The 19504-nt window shown below is 41.0% G+C and overlaps 1 protein-coding gene across 1 annotated transcript in view; it reads left to right on the top strand.

The window, feature by feature from the left end:
• The window catches only part of LOC115469675 (mucin-2-like), a 193110-nt gene that overhangs the window by 166223 nt on the left and 7383 nt on the right, over window positions 1–19504 (top strand). The window contains exons 34-36 of the mRNA XM_030202463.1: window positions 1134–1160; window positions 6114–6155; window positions 15688–15790. Coding sequence (XP_030058323.1) covers window positions 1134–1160; window positions 6114–6155; window positions 15688–15790 — 172 coding nt within the window. The remainder of the gene's footprint in view (window positions 1–1133; window positions 1161–6113; window positions 6156–15687; window positions 15791–19504) is intronic.

Here is a 19504-nt window from a genome sequence, read left to right as displayed (position 1 = left end):
CTGCATTAACGGCTGCCATGCGGCAATGCTGACACAGCCCGTTCAAAGTGAATAGGCTGTGTTGGCATTACCGCGTGGCTTCGTAAAAGGAGGCCTATACAAGCTGAAATCAAATTTTTGCACTACAAGCCAAGTGTATCTCAGCAACTATAAAGCTAATAATGGGATTTGAAAAGTGTTATGTAAGTAATTGTTTTAGTAAAAGTGATTCTACAATGCTGTTGTAACATAGGATTTGTTTTTAATAAAACACATCAAAGAAATTAAAACTGATAGTAATAATATATAGATAAGCACAATTATTAGTGTGGGTGAAAAGATTAGGCATGTTAGGCCAACCTTCAATCTTACGCCCCCCCCCCCCCCCCCACATATACATACATACATACATATATATATATATACAGAGTTCTGGCAGCTCTTGAATAAACAATTATATCTTCATAGGTGATATTCAACCTGAGCATCCAGTGAGACTAACCTCATGCCACAGAGGAAACTGAGGCACTAAAGCTCGGGGCAGATGCTGAGTTGCTAGGATAATGTTTGCTGCCCTGTTGTCATCTCCAGAATGCTGAAACAGTATTATATTTTCTAGTGCATACTACTATAATCTATTTGTGAGACACATGCACACAGCTTAGAGTTCAAAGGAACAGTGGTGCCAGAATGGTTTCCAGATTACACATATATATTCAGTACTGCCCTCCAAATGCAAAAGGAAGCAAGTGGTAAATCTCATATTTTGAGAAAACCAGGGGAAACGTATTTTGAACAGCAGCAATTAGTATATGCTTCTAGGTAAACTTTCACAAAAAGGACCCTTTACAGCATTAGTCCAGGCAGGATTACACACATGTACAGCACTTGCTTCCCCAAAGTCAAATTAAATGAATTTTGATAAAAATGTTAGTTGCTTCCTTTTACCATTGGAGGGTAGTATCTGGATAGCCACACTGACTACCTGTATTAAGTTAAGCAACTGCGCTGGCTGCATATTGGCCTATTTATATATCCACTTATTTCACTTTGTGCAGATAAGCATACATTTTCTAATTATATGCAGGACAGCATGAATTCTGCATGTTTTGGTTGTCTCTCTGTTAACCTTTGTTCTCTTTTTTAAATGACAGGGACAAAATCACAAGTCACCGCAACTGGTAATTAATTAGATCTTTTGCATCAGATTTATTTCTCCTTATTAATGAACATTGACCCTGTGGTTTCATGACCTTTTGCACATCCTGTGTTTTCCTCTGTTTCTTTTGCATTGAGCCTGCCATGAGTGGGAAAGCACGGGGTACAAATGTAACAAAAAATAAATAAAAATTGTTCAATGTGGATATTGAGGACAGTTTTCCAAAAGCCATTTACCTGGGTGAATAAGCTGTCTGCAGATTGTGTACCCTTGAACCATGGAACAAATAACGCATACAGAACATTCATGCTTTCACTCACAGCAAGCTCAGAGCAACAGTTTAATTGGGAGATACCCCAGTGGAACTTAACTCTATTAGTACATCTGGCCCAATTAGCTGTAAGCCAGTGGTCCAAGGTTTATTCACTGAGACTGCTCCAGTCTGGTTTTCAGGGTAACATTATAGGGATGTTCTTTCTTTAAAAATGAAACAAAAACTTTGTTTCGTTGTTCATTTTTATCTTTTCAAAATTAAAAGAAAACAAAAAAATTGTTGCATCTACATGGACAGGAAAGCAGGAACAAGCTGCTCCTGGCCTGACAGCAGTAATCAACATGGGTGCTGACAGACTGAGCCCAGTAGATGGAGGTGTGTGAATGGAGGGAAGGAGGGGGCTGTAAATAATAAAAAAGGTAGGTGGAGGGAGGCTGGGGAGGGAAAAGGGAGAAATACAGCATATGGACAGAAGGGGTTGGAGAGGAAAGGGGATTTATGTTGCTCAAGGATGGGAGGGAAAGGAAAGGAGGACATGCTCGTGTGTGTGTGTGTGTGTGTGGGGGGGGGGGGGGGTCAATCAAGGTGACTGTGCAGTGCAAGGGCATAGCGGGGGTGGGGCTGCATTTTGCTTTGTGTCCTCTTGTTTTGTTCCCACAAATATGGTAAGCCTACTCAGTGCCATTTCGTGAATGACAGAATTTCAGAATAGTGTCATTCTCAGTTGACAAGCACTATGGCAGGAGCAGATGGAGAAATCACTCCTACCACATGAAAAAGGCAGGAATGAGTTAAAAGGCCAAGGGAGGCGGAAGGGAGGTCAGGAAAGTGCCTGAGGGGAGGGTTTTGTTTTTGTTGGGCTGGGCCTGACCCTGTTTTGTTTTTTCTTTTTTTCCCCACTTATTTGAAATGAGAGGCAACAAAAAAGGCAAAACAAAAAATATGTTTAAAAGTTCTCTGTGCACCCATACAAAATACTGTTTCTGGATATTGTGACAAAGGGGTGTAGGTTTCAGGTTTTTGCATGCACATAAGTTTTATCTGGGAAGAGGCTCGAAATGTGGCTCTTTAATATTGTTTTGGGAATGTTCTCTTGATGTGGATTGTTGTTGTTGTTAATTCACTTTTTGTTCACCATTTTCCCAATGTCCTTAGAACCAGACTAACAGCAAATGCATCAAATAGTTAATAAATGCAGCAATTAACACTCACTTTGCCACACCTTAGCAGTTAGGAAATGTGGTAGGCCCCTAGGGGTTAGTGGTTCTTGTGTACCAGATTTGGGAACCACTATTTTGAGCTAAATGAAATGCTCAGTAGGATTCCAAGAAATCAGGTTGGATTGCACAGAAGGATATTCAGTCACTATAATGTCCTGTGTAACAGATTTAGGCGCCAACGTCACAAAGCATTGCTCTGGCACAAAAATTACTCCAGACTAATCAGTGAAGGTGTCAAAGTATTTTTCATGGAAACATCACCAAGACAAACCAGAACAAAACTTGGACTTATATGGCCCATGTTTCTCTTCAGGCAGTCTTTTTGGAACTACTCAGTGAATTCCAGATAATATTTGCTCAAATTATTTGTTGACATCACTTTTTACTCACACTTAGTTACTGCAGAGTGAGAATGAAATTACAGGTCTGGGATGTGTTTCTGGGGCCCAAGACAGACCACAGACAATGGTAAAATCTTTATTCTCTAATTGTACAATAATGGTCCTGGAAATAACACATGCTGAGTTCTGAATTCTACTTCCTCTGTGCAGTAATTAACATGTGCAAAACTAATGACAAACTGCTACATTAAGAAGATATTGACCTGGAACTCAGCATAAGACTACATAGGCAGCGTAAAGGTTCTTTTTTAGCAGGGAAAGTAACCCTTTAAATTAGAAACGTGGGTTACTCTTAAGATGTGTTATTTTACTGTCAACCCTTTATTAATTACTAGGTCTCATTGCATAAAATGGGTACCTTTGCTAAAATAACATATGCTAACAGCAGCCTATGTTAAATGTGCCCTTAAATGTAAGTTAAGGACCTGCCCATCAACATTATTGTATAACATCAAACTGAACTTGATGAAAGGGTTATAAAAGCTCATTTAACCTGCAGTGACTTTTCCCCTGTGCCAGTTCCATATAACAGATGTCATCTGAATTGAAATTGCTGCTCAATTCTACTGCATTTCCCTGTGCATCTGGAGACAGCGCTGCTCAGAGGAGCCTCAAGCATGTCATCATACACCAGGGTATCAAATAAGTCACACCATTGCAGTAGGCAGAGCAAAGAAAAAGGATCAGATTTTTTCTGGCATGGTTTTGATGGCAGCTGGTAGGAGTGTAATGGAATGGCAGCAGGCCAGGTCGCTGTTAGCCATGCTAGGGCACAGGGCTGAGATTAGAGGGACCCCCAATTCTCACTGGTAGACGCTACCTCTTTCAGCATCAGGCAACATTGGAGCCCCTATGGCATGGGGGCCTAGTGCTATTGCCCTGTTTGCATCCCCTCTAATGCCAATGGCAGCAGGGCTTTGTAAAGAAAAGCAATCATAATGACTGGAAAGAAAACTGTTAACTAAGAAAGGTGAGGTTTTTTTTCACACTGAAGTATTTATCCAAGTCTTAGAGGTTGCCAATCTGTGGTGATAAACCCTTCTGTTGGCAGAGAATAATGATACATATAGCATCAAATTTAAATAAGCACTTACTGGTATGCAAAGAGCAGAGCTGCCCTTTTAATGCCAGCTTCTTTTCAGTGATCCAGGAGATCCAAATACCACCAGTCACTCTGTGGACATCAGTCTCATTGCTCCAAATGTTTGTGCCTCATTTTTATAAAGCCCATTAAAAAACAAAAACAAATCTAACCCTGAAAATAAAAACTCCTTTGCATAGGGAATTAATGCCCTATCTGGGCTCCTTTGGCATCCCACTAGGCCTTCCACCCCTGTGGAAGTTTTGCATAGGTGGGCCAAAGAGCAATCTTTTAAATTCTACTACCACAGTGAGTGGTAGCCATAACCTTTTAGTGGTAGGGCAGCTCGTACTTTGAAATTGCACTGATGGGACATTTTAGTGTAAGATATATTCTATATTTATCAGTGGCGTAACCAGACCTCATGGTGGGAGGGGGCCAGAGCCCAAGGGGGGGGGGGCACATTTTAGTTTGCCACCTTGCCGCTCTCCCCGCCACCCGCCACCGTAGCAAATAACTTTGCTGGTGACAGTCCCCAACCCCGCCAGCCGAAGCCTTCTTCAGCGCCGGTCTCCGGCACCGCTGCGTTCGCTGTCCTGCTCTTTCTTCTTGCTGACATCCTGTGCACACTCCTTTAAGTGAAACTGAGCATGCTGAGTTTCACTTAAAGGAACGTGCAGGACATCATGAGGAAGAAAGAGCACAGGGCAGGGAACGTGGCTCTCAGGAGACTGGCACTGAAGGCTTCGACTGGCAGGGGTTGGGGACCCCGCCAGCAAAACCAGTGGCCCAGGCCCCCTAGCTATGGCACTGATATCTATGTAAACGATTTGTTCACACCTTTTTAAGGAATAGCTCAAGATGAGATACATTCAGGTACACTGGGTATTGCCCTGGCCCTGGAGGGCTCACAATCTAATTTTTGTACCCGAGGCAATGATGGATTAAGTAACTTGCCCAAGATCACAAGGAGCAGAAGTGGGATTTGAAGCAGGCACTCCTGGAAGTTGATGTCAGTACTAACCACTAGGCTACTTCTCCACTCCAATAAGGGCCTTTTCTTGAAGATGCAGCACTGTAGAGATGACCATAGTTGATTTTGGGATCACCTTGCTTTGTGTGGGCAGAATAGGGTTATGCATCCATCATACTGGTAGTAGTAGTTAAGTTTTGGACGTGCAATTTCAGTTTGAGCAGCGCCTGGTAAAAACTCCTCAGTACACATTTCTGGCACCCACTGAAGAGAACCTAGGAATAAAGATGGCAGATGGCAATGATACCAGAGGTACCACTACTGCTGTTATCTGATTTAAAGTAAACTGGCTGGGTGTTAGGAAATTCAGCAATCACCAGAAGCAGAAACCCACACTATCTATATTCCTTGCAGAAATGGCATGCGCCCCAGAGCCAGCTTTGGTTTTGTATGTGTAAGCTAGGTCACTCCCTGTCCCCCCCTTTTCTTCATTAGACAAGTGATTATTTATAGCCTGCTTAAGTACAGCACCCAAATCTATGTACTATAAATGTCCATGGCACTAGTAACAAATTCTCAAAGAGAAACTGTAGTGCACTTTCACTTTGAGAATTCACTTACATGGGTCTACAAGGGCACAAATGTCCCAACAAATTTGCACTTCATATTTGTAAAGGAACTGAAATAAGAAGCCGTATGTGCTCAGATGCCCCTATGAATACAATTTTAACGTGACTAATGTGAAACGTGTGCACTTTTAGCCACACTCAGGGCCATTCTCCGATAGGCCAATTTACCTGGTGAAATAGCCTGGAAACTGTCCTTTACACATGCCGCTCCAGTAGCAGCTCACCACTTCCACTGCATAGGTAAATCTGATTCAGATAAAATATTTATTTGCATAAAACAAAATTATAATCTCAGTAAATGCACAAAGAGGTCAAGCCCTTTCTGAAACTTTGTGTTGTATGTGTACACATTCTGCTATTTCTAATCTATTTATACCTTTTATTTCAAATGTTTTAGGTAGAGTAGAACTTTCAACTCCACCAGCATCTTCTGTTTCAGGTAATCATGCAGTCATTCATTTCTACATATTTTTTGATAGTCATATTATATTGGTGAGGGTAATAATATGGAAGACCTTCTTTCAATATGTCCTCTTTCTGTTAAATATATTAAAATGCGGGAGAAGGAAAAGAGAGAGAGTTTTTGGATGGGTACACAAGGCCCCTGCCATGTAAAGTCAGCTGAAACCCTTCAGACTTGTTCAGCTCCAATTTCCATAATTTCACCCTTGGCGTTGCAGGCTTCTGGCCCTTAAACTGAAGTACATCCTTCACATTCCTACTGTTAGAGGGAGAGTATATTGGGGAGAAAAGCTTTCTGCCTGAGGAAGTATGCTCAGATTGCTAAATTTGGCATTAATACAGCATCAGTTGGAGCAGTCAACCCAATAAGTGCCATGGTGATTTCATTACTAATCAATCTGGGCCTTTAAATTCAAAGTCTTATTGTGGGAGAGGCTTTCTGCTTGAGGGAGTGTGCTTAGATGGTCATGTCTACTGCCAGTACATCATTTGCTTCAGGCACCCTGTGGACCTGGGAAGGTACCCTACTGCTATAACTGCCAACCAGCGTAGGCCTTTATATTAAAATGCCTACTGCAGAATGTAGCTACGTGGCGAAAGTGTATAGTCAAAGGTGAATTTTAGAGCTTAGTATAACATTAGTTTAGAGCACAGATACTAATTGAAGGAAGGCTCTGTTTAATGTTTAACATTGGTTTAGAGTACAGCTTTAACCAAAGACTAAGCAGAGGCTTCCCTCAACTGATATGTGTACTCTAAACTGAGCTTTAAATGCAACCTAAAACATTAAACTCTAAAACACTTTTTATATAAAACCCAAACAGACTTTAAAGGTTACACTGTTGTTTAAAAGGACTTTGCTAAATAAGGAGAGTAATTTTTAAGACGACAATGAAATTAACCCATATTTACCTTTTCCCAAGTTTGAATACAATTTTGAGTAGGTAAGATACTCAAATGACATTTTCTTCTCCTTAGCAGAGCCTCTCTCAGCACCTATTTAGGGTTAGGAGCAGCTGAGCTCTGGTTAACTATATGTAGCTGTACTTCTAAAGCAATATCTGCTACCACCACCTTGATGATTCACACTGCACTTAGTCTGCCATTTCAACTTTTCTCTTTAATCAGTCACTATTGATTGACAAGTAACTGAACAATGTATCAGTTTCTTTCTTCCATCCTAACAGGAAGGCTGTAGAGAGAGTTTCTGTAGCAAATAATTTCAAACAGATGAACACAAATGTGACCCTACCCTTCTAGTTTTTATTAATAGAGATTCCTATTCTTGTAGTGATTAAGCTGTGCTCTAAAACAATGTTAAACACTAAACAGAGGTTGCCCTCAACTGGTATCTGTTCTCTAAATCCTAACAGCGACTGTAAAGGCTACATTATTATCTAAACTGACTGCTAAATAAGGAAAGAAAAAAAAAGAGGGGCAATGAAATTATTTATTTAACCCCAAATTTACCTTTTCCCAAGTCTGAATGCAATTTCCAGCAGGTATACTCCCCATGAAGCTTTCCTCCTTTCAGCTGGTCCTCTCTCAGCACCTCTTCAACACTGCATTAGCTATGCTGCTGCTGTTGCACCATAAATATAAATATAAGGTGCTTTGATAAATAGGGCCCTTTGTATTTCATAAAGGACACTATGATAGACTCATTTAAGTGTGCTCCAGGCACAATTGGTGCAATTCACAGCTGCACCACTCAGTTATTTTTCTTACATAATAATAAAAGGAGACTATGTTAAAATGAGAAAAATGGTGGGAAAAAACCCCTCAGAGGAGCAGCTGTGAAGGTCAACATTTTAAATCAGGCATGGATGCTGTTCAAAAATACCATCCTAGAAGCCCAGACAAAATATATTGCATCTATTAAAAATGGAAGGAAGGAAGACCAAACGACAACCAGCATGGTTAAAAAGTGAGGTGAAGGAAGTTATTAGAGCTAAAAGAAAATCCTTCAGATCATGGAAGGATCCGACTGAAAATAATAGGAAACTACATAATGGCAAATCAAATGCGTTGATAACAAAGGCAGAGAGAGATTTTGAAAAGAGGCAAAAACACATAGTAAAAACCTTTTTAGGTATATTAAAAGCAAGAAGCTGGCAAAATAATCGGTTGGACTGCTAGATAACTGAGAAAAGGGACAATCAGGGAAGACAAGGTCATAGTGGAGAGATTAAATAATTTGCTTTGGTCTTCACCAAGGAAGATGTGGGAGAGATAGCAGTGCCAGAAATAGTATTCAATGCTGAGTCAGTGAAAATGAATCAAATCTCTGTAAACCTGGAAGATGTAATGGGGCAATTTGACAAATTGAAGAGTAGCACATCGCCAGGACCAGATGGTATACACCCCCGAGTATTGATAGAATTGAAAAATGAACTTGCAGAACTACTGTTAGTAATATGTAATTTATCTTTAAAATCAAGCATGGTACTGGAAGACTGGAAAGTAGCCAATGTAACGCTAATTTTATAAAAGGGTCTCATAGGTAATCTGGGAAATTACAGACTGGTGAGCCTGACATCGGTGCTGGGCAAAATGGCAAAAAGAATAAAATTACAGAGAATATTCAAAAGCGTGGATTAATGAGACAAAGCCAACATGTCACCAATCTACTAAATTTCTTTGAAGGGGTGAATGAACATGTGGATAAAGGTGAGCCGGTCGATATTGTGTATCTGGATTTTCAAAGGGCATTTGACAAAGTACCTCATGAAAGACTCCAGAGGAAATTGGAAAGTCATGGGATAGGAGGTAGTGTTTTATTGTGGATTAAAAACTGGTTAAAGGATAGAAAACAGAGAGTAGAGTTAAATAGTCAGTATTCTCAATAGAGAAGGGTAGATAGTGGGTTTCTTCAGTGGTCTGTGCTGGACCGCTGCTTTTTAACATATTTATAAATGATCTAGATATGGGAATAACTAGTGAGGTAATTAAATTTGACGACACAAAAGTTATACAAAGTTGTTCAAAGTTGTTAAATCGCAAGAGGATTGTGAAAAAATGCAAGACCTTATGAGACTGGGAGACTAGCCAGCTCATTTTCAAAAGAGAAGGGCACCCATCTTTCGACACAAATTGGGAGATAGGCGCCCTTCTCTCAGGGACGCCAGAATCGGCATAATCGAAAGCCGATTTTGGGCGTCCACAACTGCTTTCTGTCGCCGGGATGGCCGAAGTTCCCGGGGGTGTGTTGGAAGGGTAGTGAAGGCGGGACAGGGGCGTGCCGGGGTGTGGTTAAGAGATGGCTGGCTGCGGCCAATAATGGAAAAAAATGGGCGTCCCTGGTGAGAATTTGGTCCATTTTTTTTTGGTCCGTTTTTTTTAGATCCAAGTCACAAAAAAAGTGCCCAAACTGCCCAGATGACCACCGGAGGGAATCGGGGATCATCTCCCCTGACTCCCCCAGTGGTCACTAACCCCCTCCCACCCTCAAAAAAATAACTTTCAGAACTTTTTCTGCCAGCCTCTATGCCAGCCTCAAATGTCATACTTCGGTCCATGACAGCAGTATGCAGGTCCCTGGAGCAGTTTTAGTGGGTGCAGTATACCTCAGGCAGGCAGACCCAGGCCCATCCCCCCCTACCTGTTACACTTGTGGTGGAAAATGGGAGCCCTTCAAAACCCATCCGAAACCCACTGTACCCACATGTGGGTGCCCCCCGTCACCCCTTAGGGCTATGGTAGTGGTGTATAGTTGTGGGGAGTGGGTTTGGGGGGGGGGGGGTTTGTGGGGCTCAACACCCAAGGTAAGGGAGCTATGCACCTGGGAGTAATTTGCCAAGTCCACTGTAGTGCCCCCTAGGGTGCCCGGTTGGTGCCCTGGCATGTGAGGTGGACCAGTACACTACGAATCCGGGCCCCTCCCACAACCAAATGCCTTGGTTTGTTTGTTTTTGAGATGGGCACCATCGGTTTCCATTATGGGGGAAAACCGAGGGTGCCCATCTCTACATCCGGCGATCAGCATTTAGGTTGAGATTTCGCCAGCCCCAACCATATTTTCAAAACAAAAGATGGACGCCCATCTCGTTCGAAAATACGGTTGGCCCCGCCCCTTCGCCGCACCGTACTCAGAGATGGGCGTCCCTGTTCGATTATGCCCCTCCACGTATCCAAATGGCAGATGATATTTAATGTGTGCAAGTGCAAAGTGATGCATGTGGGATAGAGGAAGCTCAACTATAGCTACGTGATACAAGGTTACACCTAAGGAGTCACTGACCAGGAAAAGGATCTAGGAGTCATTGTTGATGATACTTTGAAACCCTCTGCTCAGTGTGCTGTGGCAGCAAAGAAAGCAAGTAGAATGTTAGGTATTATCAGGAAAGGAATGGAAAATAAAAACAAGTTATAATGGCTTTGTATTGCCCCATGGTGTAACCGCATCTTGAATACTATGTGCAATTCTGGTTGCCGAATCTCAAAAGAGATATAGTGGAATTAGAAAAGTTACAGGGGATGGGACGACTTCCCTATAAGGAAAGGCTGAAATGGCTTGGAGAAAAGACGGCTGAGTGGATATGATAGAGGTATATAAAATACTGAGTGGAGTGGAACAGGTAGATGTGAATCGCTTGTTTACTCTTTCCAAAAATACTAGGCCTATATGGGGCATGCAATGAAGCTACAAAGTAGTAAATTTAAAATGAAAATGAATCGGAGAATATTTCTTCACTCAATGTGTAATTAAACTCTGGAATTCGTTGCCAGAGAATGTGGTAAAAGCAGTTAGCTTAGCAGGGTTTAAAAAAGGTTTGTATAGCTTCCTAAAAGTCCATAAGCTGTTATTAAAATTGACTTGGGGGAAATCCACTGCATATTTCTGAGATAAGCAGCATAAAATATATATTGTACTGTTTTGAGAACTTGCCAGGTACTTGTGACCTGGATTGCGCACTTATTTGTCAGATGGAATCCAGTACCCAGAGAGCATTATAGAATTTCTTGTTGATTATCCCCACTTTCAAAGACTCAAGAGACTCAAGAAGAGATCACTAGTGATCTAGAGCTATGGTAGAGAATTCCATGCACCATGATATGACAGTGGAAGTAAATTATATGTTATTTCATAAAAAATATGAAAACGTATGTTAGGGAAGGTTTGATGATAATCTGTTGGGATATGTCTTTTTCAGATCGTGAGTTGGGGCATTGCTGTGCTCATACGTTTTGTAATGGTTTGGCTGGGGGAGGGCTGTGGAAGGGAGTGCATGGGGGCACAGTATCTCACTGGATTTTATTGTAATTGCTTTTGTTTATGCTTTTTTAATATAATAATGTAAACCATGCAAAGCAGTACTTTGCTGATTGGGAGAGTAGTATGGAAGAAATATATGCAATGAAATGATGTGCAGATACTGGACTGCTCAAGTATTTACAACCCCACCCCGATTAGAGGAGAAAGAAGGAAAATTAGAATTGCATAGGGTTGGGGGGGGGGGGGGGGGTGGAATTTATATCTCATAAAGCTATCCTATTATAGCCTCTGTAAAGAAAGTAACTACCTTACTAAATAACTGAACAGAGGAGTGAAACCTAACACATAGGAGAGCTCTGTACCTGGATAGTTCTTTTTAGGTTCATTTCCCAACTTCTATTCCTGTTGCAGCTCCTGAATGGCTGACAGTGGGAAGACAGCTAATATAGCATTTATGAGTGCTCGACAGGAGACACAAATGCTATGTTTTTAAAATTGATAATTAATGAGGACAAGAAAATAGCACTGTAGAAGCCATCTCTCGCCTGCCTAGATGTCAAAAGCATATCCTGTCCTGCTCTACAGGACAGGATGCAGGATTAAAATATCAATGGCCATGTGCAATTAGTTTCCTGCTGATGAACAGCAGTAAGAAGAGCAACTGTGTAAAGGGAAAAAGTACAAGAAGAAAAGAGAAATAGACCTTCCCACAAATTTCAAAAGTTAATTTACATATAAATATAAGTATTGAGCCTGCAAATAGGTGGGAAAATGTGGGATACAAGTACAATAAATAATAATAGCCATACTGTGTCAGACCAATGGTCCATCTAGCCCAGTATCCTACTTCCAACAGTGGCCAATTCAGGTCACAATTACCTTACATAATCTCAAATAGTAGCAAGATTCATACTACTAATCCCAGAGACAAGCAGTGGCTTTCCCCATGTTTATCACAATAGCAGTCTATGGACTTTTCCTCCAGGATCGTGTCCAAACCTTTTTTAAAACCCTGATACACTAACCACTGATATCACATCCTCTGGCAGTGAGTTACACATCTTAATTATTTGTTGAGTAAAACAATATTTCCTCCTGTTCATTTTTAAAGTAGTTTCATGTAACTTCCTTGAGTGTCCCCTAGTCTTTGTACTTTTTGAACGAGTAAAAAAACTCTACTTACGTTTACTTTACACTACTCAGTATTTTGTAGATCTCTCTCATGTTCCCCCTCAAGCCATCTCTTTTCCAAGCTGAAGTGTCATACCCTCTTAAGCTGTTCCTCGTACCAAAGGAGGTCCATTCCCTTCGTCATTTTGGTCACCCTTCTTTGAACCTTTTCTAATTCTGCTATATCTTTTTAAAGATACGGCAACCAGAACTGCACACAATATTCATGGCGTGGTCACACCATGGGATAATACAGAGGCATTATAATACTCTTTGTAATATTTTCTATCCCTTAATTCCAAGCATTCCATTTGCTTTTTTTAGCCACTGCCACACACTGTGCAGAAGAATTCAGCATATTGTCCACAATGACACCTAGATCTTTTTATTGGGTGGTGACTCATCAAATAGCTATGATTTGGATTATTCTTCCCAAAGGTGCATCACTTTGCATTTGTCCACATTAAATCTCATCTGCCATTTGGATGCACAGTATTCCAACTTCCTAAGGTCTTCCTGCAATTTTTCACAACCTGTATGTGTTAACAAATTTGGATAACTCGTTGAAATTTCAATAAAGATATTTTCAAATAAACTTGATTAGTTTTGTATCATCTGCAAATTTAATCACCTCACTTGTCATTTCCAGATCATTAATACATATTGTGATAATAATCCTGGGTCCCTTGAGCTCTTCTATCACTTGGTCAACACTCCCAGCTTTATAACTTCCTTGAGTTCAGGTCAAGGCCACAAAGTGATACACTCCATGTTTTCTTCCTTTATTCCAACCAAGCAGTTTTAACACCAGTGTAACAAACAAAAGGTAATCAGCAAACTGCTAGTATCCACAATGCAAAATCAGTTTTAAGAGTTTTTTGTACCCTGTTCTGTTCCACCACAGGTATCTGGTCCAACTTCAAAGGTGCTCAACAAATTTCTTTTGGCAGTCTGCCCCTCCAGTATTGAAGGCTGGCAGCTCCCTGCTCCAACAGGCTTCTTTTCCAGAGACAGGGAGTCGGTAGAACTAGAGTACACGAATTGAGGTTGAAGGGGGGCAGACTCAGGAGTAATGTCAGGAAGCATTTTTTTCACGGAAAGGGTGGTGGATACGTGGAATGCCCTCCCGCGGGAGGTAGTGATGAAAACAGTAATGGAATTCAAACATGCATGGGATAAACACAAAGGAATCCTGTTTAGAAGGAATGGATCCATGGCATCTTAGCAGAGATTGGGTAGCAACACCAGTAATTGGGAAGCAAAACCAATGCTGGGCAGACTTCTATGGTCTATGCCCTGATTGTGACTGAGTAGATAGGGACGGGTTAGAGTGTAAATTTTAAGGGACTTCGCGTTAGCTTCAGAAATTTTAGTACAAGAACAGTGCTGGGCAGACTTTTATGGTCTGTGCCCTGAGAATGGCAAGGACAAATCAAACTAGGGTATAAAGTATCACATACCATGTAAAATGAGTTTATCTTGTTGGGCAGACTGGATGGACCGTACAGGTCTTTATCTGCCGTCATTTACTGTTACTATGTTTTAGCAGTCTGCCTCTCCACTATTAAAGGCTGGCAGCTCTCCGATCGCATAAGCTTCTTCCAGCGGTCTGCCACCTTCACTATTGAAGGCTGACAGCTCCATGCTCCAATAAGCTTCTTTCTGTGGCTTCCCAAACTTGTCTTTTGGAGTACCTAGAATTCCTTTAGTAGACTTCCTATTCCAGTTCACCACCTTCTGCTTCACAGCCAGCTAGGGTTACCCTTTCTCCCTACACTCAATAACCTCCAGGTGGGAGAGAAAAACACCTTCCTCTTCCCAGGTGCTTTCTTTCCTCTCTGCCCTTCTGCTGGTACTGGGCCTGGCTCCTCCCCTCCAACTTCCACTCCTAATGAGGCAAGACTTGCTTTTTCTAGCCAGGGGAGCTGGACTTTCTCATTGAGGCTCCCCATGGTTGCCAAACAAGTTAACTCCACCTCTAGCTTAGGAGGAACAATCCTAGGGGTCCTTTTACTAAGATGCACTGAAAAATGGCCTTAGTAGTTTAGACGCGTGCACAGAATTATTTTTAATGTACCTACAAAAAAATGCCTTTTGCCAAAAAATGGACATGCGGCAAAATGAAAATTGCCGCACATCCATTTTGGGTCTGAAACCATACTGCAAGCCATTGACCTAGTGGTAAGGTCTCACATGGTAACTGGGCAGTAATGGTCTACGATTGTCAAATGCCACAATGCGTGTAGCTGCCACGTGCCAGAAAATAAATATTTTTCAGATGCGCATAGCTGCCGCACACCAAAATTGATATTACCGCAAGGGCCATGTGGTAACCGGGCGGTAACTCTAGTGTTACCATATGGCTCTAGAAAAAGGACAACACATTGATCCAGTCTGGCTTTTGTTTCCACTGAAAGCAATGGAAGTAAAACCCAGACTGGCTCAATCTGTACTCCTTTTTCTGGAGCCATATGGTAACCCTAGGTAACTCCAATTTGGCACGCATAGGTGCCTATGCAGCTTAGTAAAAGGGCCCCTTAATCTCTTCTTCCTGAGGGCATTCCGGGTTTTCCTTCCCTCCCTTAGGTCTAAGGCCAGAAGCTTTATCCTTAGGGGTTGTTTTACTGGGAATCCACCCCCTAGAGGGGCCATCTGGGATTGCTTCATGACAATATGTTAAATAGCACCAGTCTCAGCACAGATCCCTCGGGAACTTCACTATTCACTCTCCTCCACTGAGAGAATTAGCCCTTTAACCCTACCCTCTGTTTTCTATCCATCAACCAATTCTTAATCCACAACAGAATATTGCCTCCTATCCCATGGGTTTTTAATTTTCTTACGAGTTTCTCATGAGGGCTTTTGTCACACATTTTCTGAAAATCTAGATATGCTACAACCACCAGCTCACCTTTATCCACGTTTATTCACGCATTCAAAAAAATGAAGCAAATTGGTGAGGCAAGACTTCCCTTGACTGTATCTATATTGACTCTGTCCCATTAAACCATGCATTGTGGCTCTTATGCTGAGAAACCATATGCCCTGTCCCTTGGACTGTTGGCATTCATTTTTCAATTTCTGCTGAAATGGTGAATGTGATTTTTCCTTTTCTTTCACTTAGTATCCTGCCGGCCTGAATCGTACAAGACTAACTTGACCAAGGACGGATGTAACGTAGAGGTGACTCTAGTCCGCTGTAAAGGACAGTGCAGCTCAAACTCATGGTAAGAGCTGGTGGCCATCACCAAAGGGAAAAAAAAATACCCGAAGCTAAGAAAGAACTGTTACTTTAGTAACAATGCATGAAATTGTCAAGAAGCCATGGTTTTATCTACATCATACGAATGACTGTCATTGTCTTCTAGGTCAGCGTATACCCAGTCTGTCCTGGGAACTTCACAGTTAGTTTGGCTTTAAGGATATCCACAATGAATAAACACAAGTTATTTCCATATAGCATACAAATCTCACCCATACCCATCATTAATATCACAAATCAGGCTGGGCAGTGGGGTCCAAGAATTAGGATTGCAGAGCCACATATTTGTTGTAATATGTCAGTAATATAATATAATATAATATAATATAATATATCAACCTATCAGTTTATGGAGACAATCCAGGGGTTGTAAGCTCCCTTTCATATTTCAGCCTTTGAATTAATCAGCACTTAGAGGAGTATGGGATTCTAATTGGTCAGAAGACCTAGGGTCAATAGGTCTGTATCACTGCAAAGAAACCTGAACAGAGAGAAGGAAAATAATTTAGGAAGGTAGGAAATTTCAGAAAGAGGAAAAAAAGAAGTATATTCATGCAGAAGAACATGTTAAATATATACAATAATAAAGCACGATCATCAAAACCATGTTTATACATGGGAATGTTCTCAGCTATCATATACCCTACTGAAAATTACCTCAATCTCAGCCACATCTGGACTTTTTCTTTTAAATATTTTTCTTTTATTAATTTCATGTTAAAACATGACAAAATAATGACTCTTTAGTACACTGACAATCCAAACAACAGGTACCCAAACCATCAATTCCATCTTCTCCCCACCCCCGATCATTTTCAATCAATTGTACAACCATGATGGACCTTCAGCTTTCAAGCTCTTCAGTGTAGTTTCAGGTGAGTTACTGTGCCTCTTGCTGAACAAATTTAATGACTGTGAAACTGCTTTTCAGGCACTTGACCACAGCTAAAAATAAGTCATTCTAGTCATTGCTGGCATCATGGTATTTATGCTCCTTGTTTAGCAAACTAATACCCATTTTAATTTAGGATCCCAAAACTATTGTCTGAGAAAACTATGTTCTACAGTGTTTAAAAATCATAAGTTTAGTACTAATTTTTGCAAAAGTACAGTGATGCCCACTAGGTAATCAGAAAGTTGCTCAGTGCTGATTAGATCAAAAAGATTGACAACTTATGATTTAGCTGGAGTCTACCAATCTGGTTAGAACACAGGTATCCCTCAGACCTGCCATCACAGGACAAATCCCTCCTCTCACTACCCTTCTCCATCAATACCAACTCCAAGCTCTGCCCTTTCTGCCTCGCCTCACACTATGCTTGGAATAAACTTCCTGAGCCCTTACACCAAGCCCCCTCTCTACCCATCTTCAAATCCTTGCTCAAAGCCCACCTCTTCAATGTTGCCTTCGGCACCTAACCTTTTTACCTATTCAGGAAATCTAGACTGCCCCAATTAGACTGACTGTACATTTGTCCTTTAGATTGTAAGCTCCTTGAGCAGGGACTGTCCTATGTTAAACGTTACAGCGCTGCATAACCCTAGTTGCGCTTTAGAAATGTTAAGTAGTAGTAGTAAATGTGAGGACTACAGCAAGATGCTATACACGAAGAGGAAGTCATAAAGAAGGAAAACAGGGAGACTCCCCCCCTATGAACTAGGTGAGAAGGAATTGACAAAGAATATACAGTGTTCATAAAAAAGTTTGCAGACCCCCTAGGATGGTCCTGTAACAATTGTTTAGAGCATGATTAAATCCTAAACCCTGACCCCTAAATTCTACACATAGCATACAAATTTCTGCATGCAAATTGCACGCTATTCTGAAATGCACACGTAACTAAATTAGCTAATGAGCCAATCAGCACTAAAAACTGGGTGAAATTGGCAGGATTTGCATCTTTCTACACACAAGTCTATAAGGATTCTCATACAAATCGTTCAGCATACAACTCAAAAGGGGTCATGGCTATGGGCAGATGAGAGGCATGTGCTAAAGATGCATGCAATATTACTGCATATAGGGGATCTGCACCTAAATTACATGCCAGGCTTTACACAGTTTCAGTTGGTGTAAATCCTTGCACCCAAAGTTTGGCACAGAACTCGACTTTAAACACCATTCTATAAATGGTGCCCAACTCAGAATACTGTTTATAGAATAGCACTCCGCACAGATTTCTTTTTTGATATTAAATTTTGAGCACCATTTACTGAATCTAGTCCAAGAGGAGAATGATTACCTCATTAAATAGGATAGCTTTTGATTTATTCAAGAAACTGTTTCAATAAGCATCCTTGTGCAAACCCTTTCAGTTATACCTTCTTGAATAACAACATTCACAAAATATTTACTTTATCTAATCATCATTTTCTCATTATCTCCCTTAAGGTCTTTTAGACAATTCTTCTGTAAAAAAATATTTCAACTCGGGGACATCTAAGGGCTTTGTTATTGCATAAACAGCTTGTGTCAGGTCTTGCTGCCACATTTTAATAGGCTTGAGGCTAGGCCTTTGATTCGGCCAATCCCAAATTCAAGCTTTGTTCTTCAGCCATTTTATAGTACATTTACTTAAATGTTTCTGGTTGTTGTCTTCCTGCATGATGGTCTTTTGGCTCGGCTTCAAGCTGAAGAGATCTGACATTTTCTGAGATAAAGCAGAATGGTTCTATCAAAGATGACCAGTGTCCAGGTCCTCATGCAGAATAGCAGCCCACATCATGATCCCTACACTATCATGCTTGATAGGAATAGGTCAACGATCGGGAAAAACATGAATGTGAATGATGTTCATGGGAGAATAACTACAAAAAAACAAAATAAAACGCTGCTTTGTACTAAGAACATTGCTGACCACCTCATGCTCAACTGGATGACTAAAAAAGTCTTTCAGCATAGTTTTTTCTGCAGAGGAGACAAAAATTGCACTTTTCAGTCACAATAACAAATGATTTGCATGCTATTCTGAAATGCGTACATAAATAAAATGTTGCCTTCCAGAAAAACTCTTCCCATCTCTCAAATAATGGTGAGTAGGTTGCATGATTTGGGGCAGCTTGGCATCATTGATAAAAAACCATGAATTCTGATTTATATCAGAAAATTCTAGAGGCAAATGCCAGGCAATCCATTTATGAGCTATAGCTGAGCAGAAAGTGGGTCATGTAATAAGACAAACATTTACGTGGATCTATGACAGCACGATTGAAGAAGCAGAGGACTCTGGGCCCGATATTCTAAGGATTTATACTTCTAACTTAGGCATCCTTTTACTAAAGTTTAATGTGCATTAACAGAATGAGTGTGTGCTCAATGCTATGAAGCTCATAGGTATAAAATGGGCTTTTTAATAACAAGCTATGCTGTAGTAAAAATGCCACTTAAAGACTTATGCTCCTAAATTGGCCTCTGAAAATTTACTAGGGCCAAGTGCCAAAATTTATGCTCAAAATTTCACTAACCTCAAAGCTAAGAGTATAAAAAGTGAGTGGCAGCAGGGTTGATTTAGGGCAGGGAAAGTCATTAGGAGTTTTGCATTGATTTTCTGCACTAGGCTCAAATCTAAGCAAATGAATGCCAGTCCTAAGGACTTAAGCTCCTACAAAAAGGTGAATTTTCAGCTGAAAGCTTTAGCTCCTAAGCCTGGTTGAAAATAGGGCACAAAGTTAGGACCCC

Source organism: Microcaecilia unicolor, chromosome 4 (assembly GCF_901765095.1).
Source record: "Microcaecilia unicolor chromosome 4, aMicUni1.1, whole genome shotgun sequence".
NCBI classification, from domain to species: Eukaryota; Metazoa; Chordata; class Amphibia; order Gymnophiona; family Siphonopidae; genus Microcaecilia; species Microcaecilia unicolor.
The sequence above is the reverse complement of the archived record's forward strand: the minus strand, read 5'-3'. Positions and strand labels throughout refer to the sequence as shown.